Source organism: Salminus brasiliensis, chromosome 17, assembly GCF_030463535.1.
Source record: "Salminus brasiliensis chromosome 17, fSalBra1.hap2, whole genome shotgun sequence".
In the NCBI taxonomy this organism is placed as follows: domain Eukaryota; kingdom Metazoa; phylum Chordata; class Actinopteri; order Characiformes; family Bryconidae; genus Salminus; species Salminus brasiliensis.
The window spans coordinates 16,756,011-16,771,431 of NC_132894.1; the positions used below are offsets into that span (position 1 = coordinate 16,756,011).

The 15,421-nt window shown below is 42.0% G+C and overlaps 1 protein-coding gene across 4 annotated transcripts in view; it reads right to left on the bottom strand.

Annotated features, from left to right (window-relative positions):
• The window catches only part of nlgn1 (neuroligin 1), a 263,001-nt gene that overhangs the window by 187,921 nt on the left and 59,659 nt on the right, over positions 1–15,421 (bottom strand). For 2 of the 4 annotated variants that reach the window (XM_072661173.1, XM_072661172.1), the window contains exons 2-3: positions 7,371–8,244; positions 6,698–6,757 (exon numbers count right to left, since the gene is read on the bottom strand). In XM_072661173.1, the coding sequence (XP_072517274.1) occupies positions 6,698–6,757; positions 7,371–7,866 (556 nt within the window). In that variant the 5' untranslated portion in view covers positions 7,867–8,244. The remainder of the gene's footprint in view (positions 1–6,697; positions 6,758–7,370; positions 8,245–15,421) is intronic. The other 2 variants (XM_072661175.1, XM_072661174.1) reach the window with 1 other exon arrangement.

Below are 15,421 nucleotides of genomic sequence, written 5' to 3' on the forward strand. Positions count from 1 at the left end.
ACCAGATGTGTTGGCTGTAGCTTAAAAACTCAAAGCCTAGTGAAATCAAATGCTTTCTATTAGTTGCTGGAGGGAACAGCAAGGTTACACTGTCTGCTGTCAGTATTTAGAGCTGTTTTACACTTTGGGGTCATGAATTGAATCTTTATACCAAGCTGGATCTAACTTAAGCATTCAAAGGCTATCCATATCAATGGGTTTGGAACAAAAGAAGGTACAGAATGGTTAGACAGATGAGTGCTATGTATAGTTTTCTATGAGATGAGTGGAAGAATGGATAAATGACTCGATGGTTAGGTCATGGATGGAGCTATATGTTTTGACCATCGTGTGCAGCTCTAACATAACTTCATTTCAAAATCCAAAACTGCATGGAAAGAGATTCATTTTCTGATATAGCTTAAAATATATAATAAAAATAAATCACTTCCATGGTTCATTCTTTTGCGTGCATAAATCTACTGCTGCCCAAAATTGCAATAAAAAGGTTTATTAATATAAAAGTAATGTTGTTACCGATCCATTAAAAATAGATTAATACAGTTCAAGCTGTAAAATATCACGGAATGTCTAGAATTATGAACAATAACACTAAAGTAAATGATCTAGATGGACCTGTATTTAGTCAAATCTTAAGTTAGATACTTAAAGTGGAAATGAAATGACTATAGTTCTTTTAATATTACTATCTAACTAGCTAAAGTTGCAATAAACAGTGGACTATACAGAATTCCCTGGATTCCTGCATGAATGTCTAATGAAATGTGGTCTGATCATGATCTAAGTCACAATTATTGACAAACAGAATCGAACTAAACTAATAAAACATAAACTGTGGTGTCCTGTCCATGTGTTTTTAATAAACACATTGAATAAACATCAACAGTACAGACTAGATGTGCTTTAGTTCATCAATATTTCTGGGATGCCTCATGCCACAGCACCTCGATTTCCAAAACACAAATCTTTTTTTTAACCATTCTTTAGTTGATTTACTTGTGTGATTTGGGTCTTATTACATCATCCAATGTCTCTTCAGGATGAGGTCACGGACTGCTACTCTCAAATTCTGCTGTGAATGTTATACACCTTTAAATGAATAGCTGAGGACCTGAGAAGGCAATACAACCCTAAGCCATGATGCTTCCTCCACCATGCTTGACAGCTGGGGTTTTGGTGTTGGTGTGCAGTATTCTTGTTTTATAGCATTGTGCATTTTCGCTAAAACATTGAGATGAACTTTTTCCTTTTTCATGTCTTTCCATGAAAACCGTTCTTGTTAACAAAGGTTTTGGGTATTCTTAAGGTCTTTTGTTGTTATCCTTGGGGTCCTTTCTTCCCTCTTTCAGGATTGCCTAATGTGCTTTTGGAGAGATATTACACTACACCTAGGGATGGAGCTGTGCAATATGACAATATTTTATTGTATCAGGATAAATTTTGTTATTGTGGTACACAATATGCTTTTATGAGTGCATTGTGGATATTGACTGCAGGTTTCATTACAAAGAGTGTAATCAGTCTTATTTAATTCAATGGAGTGAAGTATTTTTTGAGTAAAAATCACAGTACAATGTACAGTATGGAGAGTATTTGAATAGCAGTTAAAATTAAAGTAAAAATGTAACTCTGTCGGTGCATTTTGTCTGTGATGAAATATTGTGATAAATATGGAATATCGTAAAAAATGTATTTAAATATTGTGATATTAAATGTTTCCATATCGTCCAGCTCTACCTAGGGAAAGTAGCAACAGTCCTGAATTTTCTCCATTTATAGACAATCTATGTAGTCTTGATGTCTACCCAGGCTTTCAGCAATGCTTTTGTAGTCTTTTCCAGTGTCACCTATTTCTATAACATAACTACTGAGGTCTGAAAGTGGTTTGTATGAAGTCACGGTTCACGCTAACTGAGAAGCAGGCTTTGTATGTCTTTATTTCATGGGCAGGACACCTGTTTAACCCACACTTCCACATATTTCATCCCCTTAACTGAAACACCCTTTGCCACTTAGCTCTTTGAAGAAGTCTTTGTGTGTTATTAGTTCAGTTAGATTGTGTTTGTCTGTGACTCAGATAATGATAAGACCACATTTATTGGTAAATGTATAAATCTAGGTCATTCCTAACAGTATAGTCTATTTATTATTATATGTATGGCTGTTTATTACATGCTTGTTCTCAAAACACTTGGAATACCAAACAAACACTGTTTAGTGCCTTGTGTATTTTACTGATTTTATTATTCCCATCATATCCTGCATTGTTTTGTTGTTGTTGACATTGTTTTTGCATTGTGTAAGTTGTGACTAAATGACCTAAACCTATTAAATGCAATTGGACAATTGTGATGAATTGTGCCATATCCTGTTTTGAGGTTTTGTAGTTAGGGTAAAACTGTGCCCTTCACTGGTACCTCAAATGAATAAATTACCATCATAAAATGGCCTTAATATTGCAGTGGATTGAAAAAAAAAATCATGGGTAAAATCAAATGGTGCAATGATAATTATACTAAAACAAGTATATGAGCTGCAATCTCACAATGAAAAGTACCTTCACTGGTTCCTAAACACAGAGATGAAATATTCATGTGAGCTTGCAATGCTCTGCTGCAGCTCAGATGTTCTCGGTGAACACTGAAGAAAGTAATTGTGTGTGTGTAATATTCTGTTCCATTCTAATGCAGAGGCACAGCAAGCTGAAGCCATGCGCACCCATTTCGATCTAATGTTGTTAGAAAACATCACATAATACTTAGCAAAGCAAAACAGCTTGCTGGAATAATTTTTCTAATTTTCGTTACTATTTAATAAGTCTCAAAATGATTACTTTTACAATCCCATGCTCTTTCCTTCCTAAATAGCTTGTTTCTAAACTGCAGCAGGCATGTGCAGTATACTCACCCATTTTGATCCTGTATTTTTTATATCAAAATTGTAAGCTCTTTTTTTTAAAGTACCTCTACTAGTTACTACTGCCCCTAAAAATAATAACATTCCATACTAAATGCTGATTTTTATAATGGCAAATTATAAACTTCAAGAAGCAGCTTGTTTTGATCACCGCAGTAATAATTCATATTTGATTTCCTGAGCAAGTCAGACAACAGCAAAACTGGAAGGAAAGCGTGATTCTGCACTTTCACCGCTCTGCTCTACTTCCATCCACATTATCCGACCTGCCAACTAAAAAACTCCTAAAAACGAAACGTCATACTCATACATTACAGGCTAAACAATCTGACAAAAGTCTATATCTTTTTTCTCTCTTTCTTTCTCACCCTCTGTCTATCTGCCACTCTCTGTATCTTTTTTCCATAAATGTTGCATGAGTAGGCTCTTACACAGAGTCTCAGTCCTTTCTGAGCAGGCTAGGTTTGGGTTTTGAAATGACCAGTAGGGCTTAATCAGTCTCAGCAGGTCTCAAATTCGCTGGTATTTGTCCGATTCAGACTTCGTTTTCATGCTCTTATTGACCTCAAAGCTATACATAGGGAAGGGTACGGAGGGTCGTGATACATTAACAGTTAAGGTGCACTCAAGCGTGTTTCAAATGTAATCTCTGCCACATCTGCCACAAACATATACAGTGTATCACAACTGAGTAATGAGTACACTCCTCACATTTCTGCAGTATCTTTTCATGGGACAACACTGACATAATGACACTTTGACACAATGAAAAGTCTGTGTGCAGCTTATATAACAGTGTACATTTATTCTTCCCTCTTAATAACTCATAATAAATATACAGCCATTAATGTCTAAACCACCGGCAACAAAAGTGAGTACACCCCTTAGTGAAAGTTCCTGCAGTGTCAATATTTTGTGTGGCCACCATTATTTTCCAGAACTGCCTTAACTCTCCTGGGCATGGAGTTTACCAGAGCTTCACAGGTTGCCACTGGAATGCTTTTCCACTCCTCCATGACGACATCACGGAGCTGGCGGACATTCAAGACTTTGTGCTCCTCCACCTTCCGCTTGAGGATGCCCCAAAGATGTTCTATTGGATTTAGGTCTGGAGACATGCTTGGCCAGTCCATCACCTTTACCCTCAGCCTCTTCAATAAAGCAGTGGTCGTCTTAGAGGTGTGCTTGGGGTCATTATCATGCTGGAACACTGCCCTGCGACCCAGTTTCTGGAGGGAGGGGATCATGCTCTGTTCAGTATTTCACAGTACATATTGAAGTTCATGTGGCCCCTAATTAAATGTAACTCCCCACCACCTGCTGCACTCATGCAGCCCCAGACCATGGCATTCCCACCACCATGCTTGACTGTAGGCATGACACACTTATCTTTGTACTCCTCACCTAATTGCCGCCACACATGCTTGAGACCATCTGAACTGTGGTTTAGACATTAATGGCTGTATATTGAGTTATTATGAGGGAAGAATAAATGTACACTGTTATATAAGCTGCACACAGACTATTTTTTATTGTGTCAAAGTGTCATTTTGTCAGTGTTGTCCCATGAAAAGATATACTTAAATATCTGCATTAATGTGAGGGGTGTACTCACTTTTGTGATACATTGTTGCTGTCACGCAAAAACCTTTTATCTCCATCTCATTTTGACATAATGTGAATCTGGCTGATGTTTCATGATTAATGGACCATTAATATTACTCCAAAATGACTTTCTTTTCACACTGACTTCCACTTATAGTTAAGATTTTTTCCTCCGCCTGCAAAGTTGTTTTTTGATTTTTTTTTGACAGCGACAATATATATGTTTGCTAAGTGAGTTAAGTTACTTTTGCTATATAAACACTATATTAGCTGAGAATAGACATACACAAACATTAATGTAGTTAAAATGGTAAAAGGTCATATAAATTTGTCTTTCTCAAAAAAAAAAAAAAAAAAAGTTGAAATCTTTGACCTACTTAGAAGAACACTGGATCCGTTCCCGGTTTCTCCTCAAAGCTTAGAGCCATCACAACGATTTTTTTTCTTAAATTCACCAACAGCAGCACACCTGATTCAACTTATTAATGCAAATTGATACCGAACGAGGCACTGGATGATCACTACAAGAAGACCACAGAAGGTTTGGAAATGGTAAAGCAAAAACACACATACTGCTTACTGTATTCATGTTTCTGTATATATTCTGACCTCAAATACTCCCATTAAAACACCCTTTTAAATATATTTTGAAGGCATCTAAGGCATATTTTGTACAGTATTGTGTATATAGGCATATACGTGTAGAGAATAAATAGAGAGAGACTGTAGGGATCCACTCCTCTCTGAGTTTATAGCATGTATAACAGCCCTACTACCTCCCCTAGGACTCCTGTCAACTATTACAAAACTGGAACGGAAAATGGTTGAAAAGAAAGAGAGAGAGCGAGAGAGAGAGAGAGAGAGCGAGAGAGAGAGAGCAACAACTGCACAACAGGAACTGTAGCTAATTAGAACTCTCAACAACTTAAAAACCCACAAAATTAAGTTAACAGTAAAACTCTACATCTACACCATGCCTCCATGCCTTATAATCGCTGATTCCATTCAAGTATTGCCATTAAAGCATCACCAGCTTTTTTTTTTTTTTTTTTTTTTACAGCCGAAACAGGCCAAACGCAGCACAGTATAAGCACTAAAGCACTGTAAAACTTTATTCATAAACATATCTATACATAAAACACATTCACATTGTTCACACTGTCGCCGACACATTTTAGAAACAAGCAAGCAGATGCTCTCAGTCTCCCCATTGGCCTGCATTTTGTTTTATTAAGTCAGATGATCGCATTCTGGCCATGTAAAATGTACTCCCATTAAAAAAGTACACAGTAAATAGGCGGCTCTGACAAGTGAAGGGATTCTGAAAGGTCTGCATTGTAGTGGCTGTGGTGAATGTTGAGGGAGGAAATATTTGATTAGTACAAATTAGATGAGTCAGAGGAAGAAAAGGTCAAAAAAGAAATGGAGAGTGTGATTTGGGAGGGGGGGGTGGGCGGAGTTGTGAAGTGCTAACCTCCATCATTGGAAGGGTTTGGGGGTGGGCTGGGGTTAAGAGAGAACAGACAGAACAGGAAGCTGGACCACAGCCATGTCCGCTCCATCTGCCGTCACAATCTTAACCGTGATTTTTTTTTTTGCTCTTTTCCACGACAGGGCAAGATCAGGTTAAGCTGCTGTTTTCCAACTAGAAACATTTCTGACAATATTAAAGGTTGTAATGATGAGCGAACCCACCAGGCCAGAGCTATGGAGTGTGTGTCAGGGGCTAGACATTATCTTGATGAAGCCATGATTGATTGGGTTAGTGTAAGCCAATGGACTCCAGATAGCATCTCTTTTAATTGAGATTAGATTCTGTACGTTCAACATGCGCTCGTCTAATTTAAGAGTCGGCACAGCCTCCCCAGTTAACTTCTCATAGATGTAATCAATTGGGAGCCCCTTTTTTTCCTCTGATCTGTGACCTGGCAGCAAATCAGAGAGCCAAGGTCTGCACTTTGGGAGAGGAAACAATGATGCATCAACAATACAACAATTATGGCAATAATAATAATAATAACAACAATAATACATTTTTATATAAACGCACTTGCCTTTGCCACAGCCTACGTTTTTTAATTATGGGTTGGAGCTGATGGCTGGGGGGGGTGGTTGAGGTGGGGTGGAGGGGGGTTGCTGCCTTTCGTTTCTGTTTTTCATGTCAGTGCATACATACCTCCTTTTCTACATATTTTCTTGCCGGGTTTCCTGGCACATTCCTTGGATATTCTTTTGACTGCAAAATGAATAGAAGACTAAAAAATAACATGGAGCTCCATTACACACAGCAGGAGCATGCAACAGCACTGAGTGACTGACTGAGACAAGGAGGGAAAGAGGTTAACATGAAGAGTTGTTCTCACTGTCTTCAAATCATCATCGTCATTAGCATCATCATCAACTTCACTTTCATATCATCATCATCATCATCATCATTATTGCTAGAAATGAGCTTCATCCTATTTCATTGTGCCAGCACACACAATGGACACATTATGAACTGCTGGCAGAAAAACGAAGAGCAAAAGGGGAAGTCAAGAAGGAACCAGCTTCACCTAAAATGGACGTGCTATGGCACATAGGTATGTGCTTGTGCAAGGGATGGCAAGGGAGGTTAGGAGACGTACAGCCACACTCATACACACGCATACACTCTTACTCGCGCTCACACGCACTCACACAGACGCACACACTACCTTTCGGCCACTCACGCACACAAAAGCAGTGGCATGCACGCTGACATGCAGAGGTCATGCTTTCCTAAGTCCACTCGCCACACTCAGCACAGAGAAACTACGGATACAGAGAGGTGACGAGACAGGGCCGATCTGTCGGTCCACAAAACTCACCATCCTCCGTGGGCACGTAGATGTTTAAGAAAAGGCAGTCTTCGCTCTGGTCCTGTACATAGGACGACACCACCTCCAAGCTGTTGGTGAACCACACCGGAAGCATGACGTCAGGTAATCTGCCCTCTAAAATGGTCTGGGGGCAGACCGGGCCAAACTGAGTGGCGTTCCGGACGTCCGGCCAGGGCACCGGCGGCTCGGGGGGCTGGAAACGCCTCTCCCCGACCGGGGGCGCCGCGTAGGGCACGCCCAAAAACTGGATGACGGGTCCTAGAATCTCATTGTTGAGTTCTTTTTTAAAGCCCCTCAGCTTGCCGTAGACCGTGGTGACCACCGGGTCCGTCTCGTCCAGCTTCTGCGTGGCGGCCGGCAAGGCCTGCAGGGCCAGGCCCAGCAGCCACAGCAGGCACGGCACGTCGAGGCCGGCGCTGAGGCTGGGCCGCGGCCGCGTGGCTCTCCAGCCACTGCAGGGCCTGCGGGGCTGCTGCAGGAGCATGGTTCCTCTTCCTCCGCACCAGTTAGCGGTGCGCTAAGCCCCCCTCCCCACCCACTGGCACCTAGCAGCAGAAGCAGCGCTGGTTTATAATATCCACTTGCAAGGTGGGCGCGATCGAAGCCAAGTGCCCAGACCTTCAGAACGCAGGGCCGTCAAAACGCTCAGCAGCTCTTCGCATGGCAAGTATTCCCTCATCGATTTGCTACACGCAGCAAGGCAACATCTTCACCCCGCAAGGCGTGCTATTCATCAGGTTGCATCCTATCGACAGCGCGGCTCTCCATCCTGGCTACGGGGTGGAGGGGTGGAGCGGCGGCCATTTGTGGCGTGGTGTCCGCAGATAAATCACACACACGGGTGCAGCCACGGGTCTATATCCTGCAGGAAATAAAAAAGAATTCATTAGCATCCAAGCCAGGGGCAGATGGGGAAAGCAATTTTATTGACCGTTACAATCCTGCACGCTTGCTATCAAGTGGAATGTTCTAAAATCAGAGCTCACTGACATGACACAGGCTCTATCACAGCCAGCCGGTGACACAGAGTTCGTTTACGGAAATCTCTGCACTTTCTGGCATCGATACAGCTTCGAGACGGCCATGATAAAAGAGGCAAAAAAGCGTCACGAACTAAGGCATTAACACACAAGATGTCACGCTGAACTCAAAAACGCTGAAAACAGTCCACAGTCTGCTTGTTCCTGTTACTGCAGAGCACAAAAACAAGCTTAAGTCTATGGAGGCTGCCATTAATTTGGATCATACTGTGGACAAACAACATCAAAAGTAGCTTAACAAAACCCCCAAAACACCCTGGCACTCAAAGCGTAGTTCATTTTTCAAATCTTCTTACACAACAAAGTGATATGAGGGCATACATATATTTGAAAGCTATTTTTGGATCCTCAACTGAAAACAAGTCTTAATGAGAAACAGGAGTGCATTAATAACTGGGGGCGGGCATGCCTCAGCGGACACGGTGACGGCTACATTTAGGCATGGCCTTCATTTAGCACGGTAAATGAATAAACTGCCACTCGTCCCACGGCAGCACAACAGAGCTTTAAGTTCACCAACAATAGGCGGCTTGTCTTCTCTTGAATGGTATAGTACAGGAGTGAGCCGGGAAATCTCACAGCCCGGAAATCGCTCTTCTCACAGTTTTCCGAATAGCAGATCACATAGAGGAGTCAGCATTTCCGGAGCAGCATACAGTAGCGTCTATGTCTGAACAGAGGCGGATGAATAGCAGCAAATTCAGAGTGACCTGCCCTCTGGCCCCAAAATAACAGAGCCTGCTGATCTTGCTGAAAGGTTTTCTGATACGTTTAGTCCGAAATATGTGGCCACCATGACCAAATTACAATGCAGCACAATACTTGGCCTGATCAGACTGGGGAAATCCTTGCATAATGTAAATGCATTCACTGTCAAAGTTCTCACTGTATTTAACTAGAATATTGGGGCTAAAAAGATATAGAACAGATTACTGTACATTATTGATCGTTAGATTCAGTATTACTACAGATAAAACAGCTCTTCACCCAGTCGTCCCAGTCTTGCTTTAAAAGCTCTAATTCAAGTTCTGCTTATCTTACAAAGCTGTACAGCAGCAGGTAATTAAGTGGGTCTGGAGCAGGTGATTTATCTGCAGTGGTTTTATTTGTCTATGACCATGCAATCATATTTTGGCCCAGTCCTCATTTCTGCCCTTGCTTCATATTTCAAAACAAACCACGTCTATTGACAGGAACGGACAAATGCTATGCATCCAAACAAATGCAAACGAGTCAGTGCTCTCAAACAATTAGGCAAACAAATAAACAAGAGGCATGAAATGAAAAATCCACCGCATTGATTGTGTACTGTATTGTTAATGAGACTATAAAACTGCTGGGAGGCTTTTTACAATAGAGCAGCAAGAAAAACTGCACCCAGGGCCCACCACAAGCCTTCTATTTTTTATTTATTTAATTTTTTTGGTCACGTCTGGCATCCAAGCAAACGCTTAGGCCACGGCTGGGCAAATAAGAAGCCAGATATTTTTGGCTGTAAAGCGCTGTCTTTGTAATGAGAGGGAGTGTGTGACAGATGATATGGAGAGCAGTTGCAGGTCGGGGGGACAGACAAACAGAGGCTGAGAGACAGAGAGAGAAGAGCGAGTTGGTACTGCCTCTGAGTATAAGCACAGGAGGGTCTCACTGTTTAATGGACAACACTGAATAGAAATACAGGACGACCTTCAGGCTTCTTGATGTACAGTAGCTGACATTAGTTTCTTTAAATCTAGGCAACTATTTTCGCCAGTGTTCCTAACAACAGGAATCTGGTACTCTCAAGGTGCCATGTTCCCAACCATTTATGACCTGTAATAGAGCAATCTTTGCCATTGCTCCTCTGGGCTTGGCACACTGGCTACTGCGACCTTTTGACAGAACTGTATAACGCCATATTTGTGTAAAATCCTGTAACATAACTGTATCGCATCAGTTCATATGCAAAAATGTAGTGCTGAGTTTTCAGTGCACTGTAATAATCCAACAACGCACAATAATACACAGTGTACAAACGGTGTACAGTATACAAACGTGGAATTCCCATAACCCACTGTGTTGTTTGGGGGGATAGTGGACAGGGCACAGTTTCGGACATAACTTTTGACAATGGTGCAATATATTACAAACATGTCCACAGGATGCCAAACCTGCGGACATGAGTGTTGTATTAAACATCCAGCAAAGCAATGAAACACTGAGATCTGTCTGGGCATGGTCTAATATTCTAATGAGCGTCCCCTTTGTCCAGTTCTGCAGCCTGTTTTACCACTCAGGCAGCAAGACATGCAACGGCACAGGCAAAAAGAATAACATTTGTGTAAGCCTTGTGTGAACGACCTGGGTTAGTGTGTTAAGATGGCAACCGACACTGGCAATGACTGGCAAGGGTAAGGGATGATTACGACTACTCAGTGTTTATTGATAGGGATGCAGCTCTGGCAAAGCAGTTGCAGACATGCCTCACATGCCCTACATACATAGTGTGCCCACAAGACCAACATTAACCTCATTAGAAAGCAATCACAAATTTGGACTCCCTGAGGCATTATTAAACGCAATGGATCAATAGGTTATGATGTTTCTCATGACATCAGCTTTGCAATATTTTGTCAAGCGGCGTTGTCAGAGTGGCCCAGTGTACATTTCACTACTTATTATGGAAGCTGCAAGCTTTGCTATCTCAGAGCTTCAACATATTTACAGCCTGACACACCGAATCCAAGTTTTAGTAGCAAAAACCCCATTAAAATTCACACACATCCACATTAATATAGACATCCTAACACTGCTGCTCCTCTGTGCAATTTTAGCACATTATGGGACCCACATTCCTCTCGGTGGTTAAGCTGTTATCTGAACGTCAGTCATGCATTTTGCTCGCTGGCGAAGAGAGAGAGTAAAAAAAAAGGTAAAATTACAGTAGTTCCTTAAATAACATCAATACGCCACGCTGCTATTTTCTAAAATACAAGTTTCTTTCCAGCCTACCAAATCTATCTCTCTCTATATATATATTATATATATATATGAACTCAACTCGCTGAAGAAAGATGCATTACTGAGGAGAGAATTCAAATCAAAGAACTTTTAATGAAGTTCTGAATATTCGCTCTGTAGGAGCCGGAGGAAGGTCTTTGATTAGACGGTAGTGCAGCGTGGAAAACAAACGACCTATTATTTTAGCGCAAGCTGTCAGAAGCGTGGAACATAGGGCGCAAAGGCGGGTTATTGCAGCAGTCAGTCAAAAAGCCCCAACAGTCCATCACTGTGTGCTTTAGGTCCATGCGAGCTTCAGCGCTGACCTTAATGATCTCATTCCACCTCCAATAAGGCTTTGGGGAAATTTATAGGCACTGGCTTATATGCCTATTTTCGCCGATGTGCTTAGCTTGCAGGTCAGGCCCGCCACTGGAGGAGGAATGAGATTTGGGGGAGTCTGAGACCCGAACCGTGGAGCATCGGGGCAATTCGGAGGCGGCCTCGGAAAGCCTCCTCTCCGGCCTCATTAAAAATTGACCGCCGTTTGTGTAAAGAGGGAGATATTCATTGTATCATCAGCCATCTGTAAAAGCTGTCACTCATGCTTTAGGGACCAGAGTAATGAGACGTGACAGTGCTGGCTGAGATTGAGTGTGAGTGTGTGTATGTGGGGTTTTTTTTAGCAGGTACAGAGACAATGTGAGAATAGTGGTGTGAGATCGCACCCTTATAGCAAATGTGTGAAAATGTTTCTGCTGAGTATAAAAAATATGACATTGACAACAGTGTGTCTGTCAAAAGCACTTCCTCGAAACCATTCACTGCTTAAAAATATCTTAAAATCGTCCAGAAAGTCCAGTCAATATATATATATATATATATATATATATATATATATATATATATATATATAATATTTCTCGTTGTGAGATCTCCTTACTGTACTGACAAATTCATTTCATTAGTTTAGAATGCTGATCATTTTACCCGTATAAAGAAACAGTGGCTGACCAAGCTAAATAATCTGCCGTTTGAATAAAAATGTGTAATTAATTTTCTTCTTCCTGTGCTGATACAAGAGTTTCCTCTGAGCAGCTGTCTGATGCCTAAAGAGCCTAAAAAATAAATTATATGGGACAAGGAATCAGAGGTTCAGATAACATACAGGGATTTCAGGGGTTAGGGGTTGACAGATAAGAAGAACTAAGTTATTGTGGAAGTCAAGACAAGATCTGGAAAACTCAGAAAAGAGACAACACAATCCACCATATTACAGCAAAAATGTACTCGACACATGGAGTGATGGTGCACCATCTTATTGTGAATCATCATGTCATGGCCTTTTCATGCTTTAAGGATGTGTGGCAACCATTGGCACATAAAATACTGCATGCTTAGATGGAAGAATTGATTCCACTAAACATCAGCAAATTCTCTAAGCAAATGCGCCCCAGTCATTTAGTCAAGAACCTAAAAAAAAGGTGGATTCTACAACAATACAAGGATCCAAAACATTCCTCAAAGTTCACCATAAGCTACTTTAAGAACGGCCCACTGCCAAATCGGACAAAAGGGATGTTACCACACTGCTGACTTAGAAGGCCCAAACTTTTGCTCAAGCTATAATTATTATGTATTTTCTAAAGTGATTTTGCTACCAGTCTATTCCCATCAACTGCATGCAGAGCTCCAAATGGGCAAGTACCTAAAGCAATGGTTCCTTCAAAAAATCTAATTTACAAACTTTTCCCCAATAGCTTAAATGAAATTAGTCATAAAATGTGTAGTTCCGTAGTCCATTAATGCAGCTAACGACCATTGAAAGCTGATACCACCCAAATAAAATCATCTATCAAACGTGTTTACACATTTCTTAATGTCGTTTCTGACCCTGTACGTCATACAGTGTCATGATACATATCATGTGATCATGGAAGTGCATTGTGTAGGGAGCACTGATGGTCTGATGAGGTCATGAAGATCTTTCTCTCATCTGCATCCCCAAACTCTGCTAAGGTCAAAAAAGTGGTGAGAGAGGTCCATCCCCTTGCTGAGCACAAAAAGGTTAGAGAGCCACCTGAAGACACGTTAACTGTTAATTGTGTGATTATTTCACTCTTGACTAAATAATACATTCGGTCGATGGTTTAGCTCTACACCTATATATACATGTGTATCTATTGTTAAAGCATCAGTTAAAGTAAAGATATTGCTATGCCAGTCCTATGCTTGTTTTTCACTGCCGCTGTTTATGTTTCCTAGATTAGGGTCCTAACTCACAAGGGTAATGTGTTAGGTACGAAAAGCACTATATTAGCGATCTCGGGCGACCTGGCAATCGTGCACCGTGCAGCTCGATTTAGGGCGTGTGAGTGTGTCTTTGCCATCAGAGCGATACGGAAAAGTACACCCTGCGTGACTCGAAAGTCTCTTAATTAATCACGGGTGTGTTTTGGGCGTGACGTGCAATAAACCAGTCAGGGCGTCATTTGCCATTCCCGTTAAGAGCCAGGTGCCAGATTGCTTTTTCAATGACGCATCGCGCACGGTCTGGGAAGGCTTGCTGAAGCAGTGGAGTGCCTCGCCTCTAGAATAATGTTATGTTACTTGTATTTTGCTTATTGTTGATGTAAAAGTTTGGGTTTGTGCACTGCTGTATGTCCATGTGTGCGGAACAAGCATGGGTGTGTACGCTCTAGGCCCGCAATTCACTGCCAAGATTGCAATGAACGTCTGACTGTTGACGTTTGCCTAGGTAGGCACCTGTGTTAGAAATACACTAGATATTTAACTGAACACACAATTTAACTGAATTATAAGACCACCACGCCCATCGGCGTAGATATGTTCGCATGGATCGTTGCTATTTAAACGACGCAGACAGAAGGCGTGAAGATTGTGAGACTGTCTCAAAGTGAAGGTCTCAGTTGAGGTAGAAAAGACCTTGGTAGCGCTGGTATGCGAAGGCTCCTCTTCAGTGCTCAGTCATACAAATCTGAGATTGTGAGATTAGCTCTAGTGTAGAATTGCAGACGTCAAGCATGTCTTGGCTGACTACGTTGGGTGTAATGAGATGAACCGCGTAAAACTGATTTAGGGCCAAAGCCTCACTTAAAGTGGATCGAGTGGGTAATGGGAGAGGCGGTTTCTGGTTGTTGACACTCTGGCGGTGGAGTTCATCCAAGCATATAGAGAGCGAAAGGATGTCTACTCCAAGAGCTAACTCTCTTGAAGCCATGGACACACAGCCACGCGCATGAACGTGCATGATCGCAGATTAATCAGCTAATTTGCAGCACACGCCTCCAGTAAGAGGGCAAAAGGTGCTGCATTATTCATCAGACTGAAGATCCGCAGGCACAAGCTCAGGCACTGGGCATGGCCGACACCCATGCAGCCTGGAACCTCGAGCGGTCACTCTCCTCTACGTTCCGGCTTCATCTCCGGCAACAGCTAAAAGTCAGCCCACACACCAACCAAACACATTCTGTGCTACCGCTGTTAGTGTAAAAGTGCTCCCTTTCACATTAGCTCTCTCTCTTCCTCTCTCTCGCTCTCTCTCTCTCTCATACACACACAGCAGTCCCTGAGCTTCACTCCCTCAAGGGTATGCATGTAAAAAGTAAAAGGTACAAACAACAGAAAAAATGTGTTTGCATGTGTGGGAAGGCACTCATTTTGTTCTCTTCATTTCACCTGGCTGCCATCTTTGTGACATTTGCACTGCAAGGTCATCAGTGAAGCAGCATGTTGGCGTGGAAACCGAATGGGCTCCGCCAACAGCCCGAGCACTCCACTGATTCGCAGGCCTCAGGAGAGAACACACCTCCCACTCGCTCTCCGCAGGGCTCCAAGACCAGGCCTGAACACAGCATGTGTGGGAACGTCATTATCATACATTCAGAAAATAAAAAATAAAAAAACTGCACAATTAGACTGCGTTTCCCGTTAATGCAAACGGGGAAAGGGGCCAGCTCGACAAACTCCCAAGCTTGTACTGTAAAGCGGGCCCTTTCAACC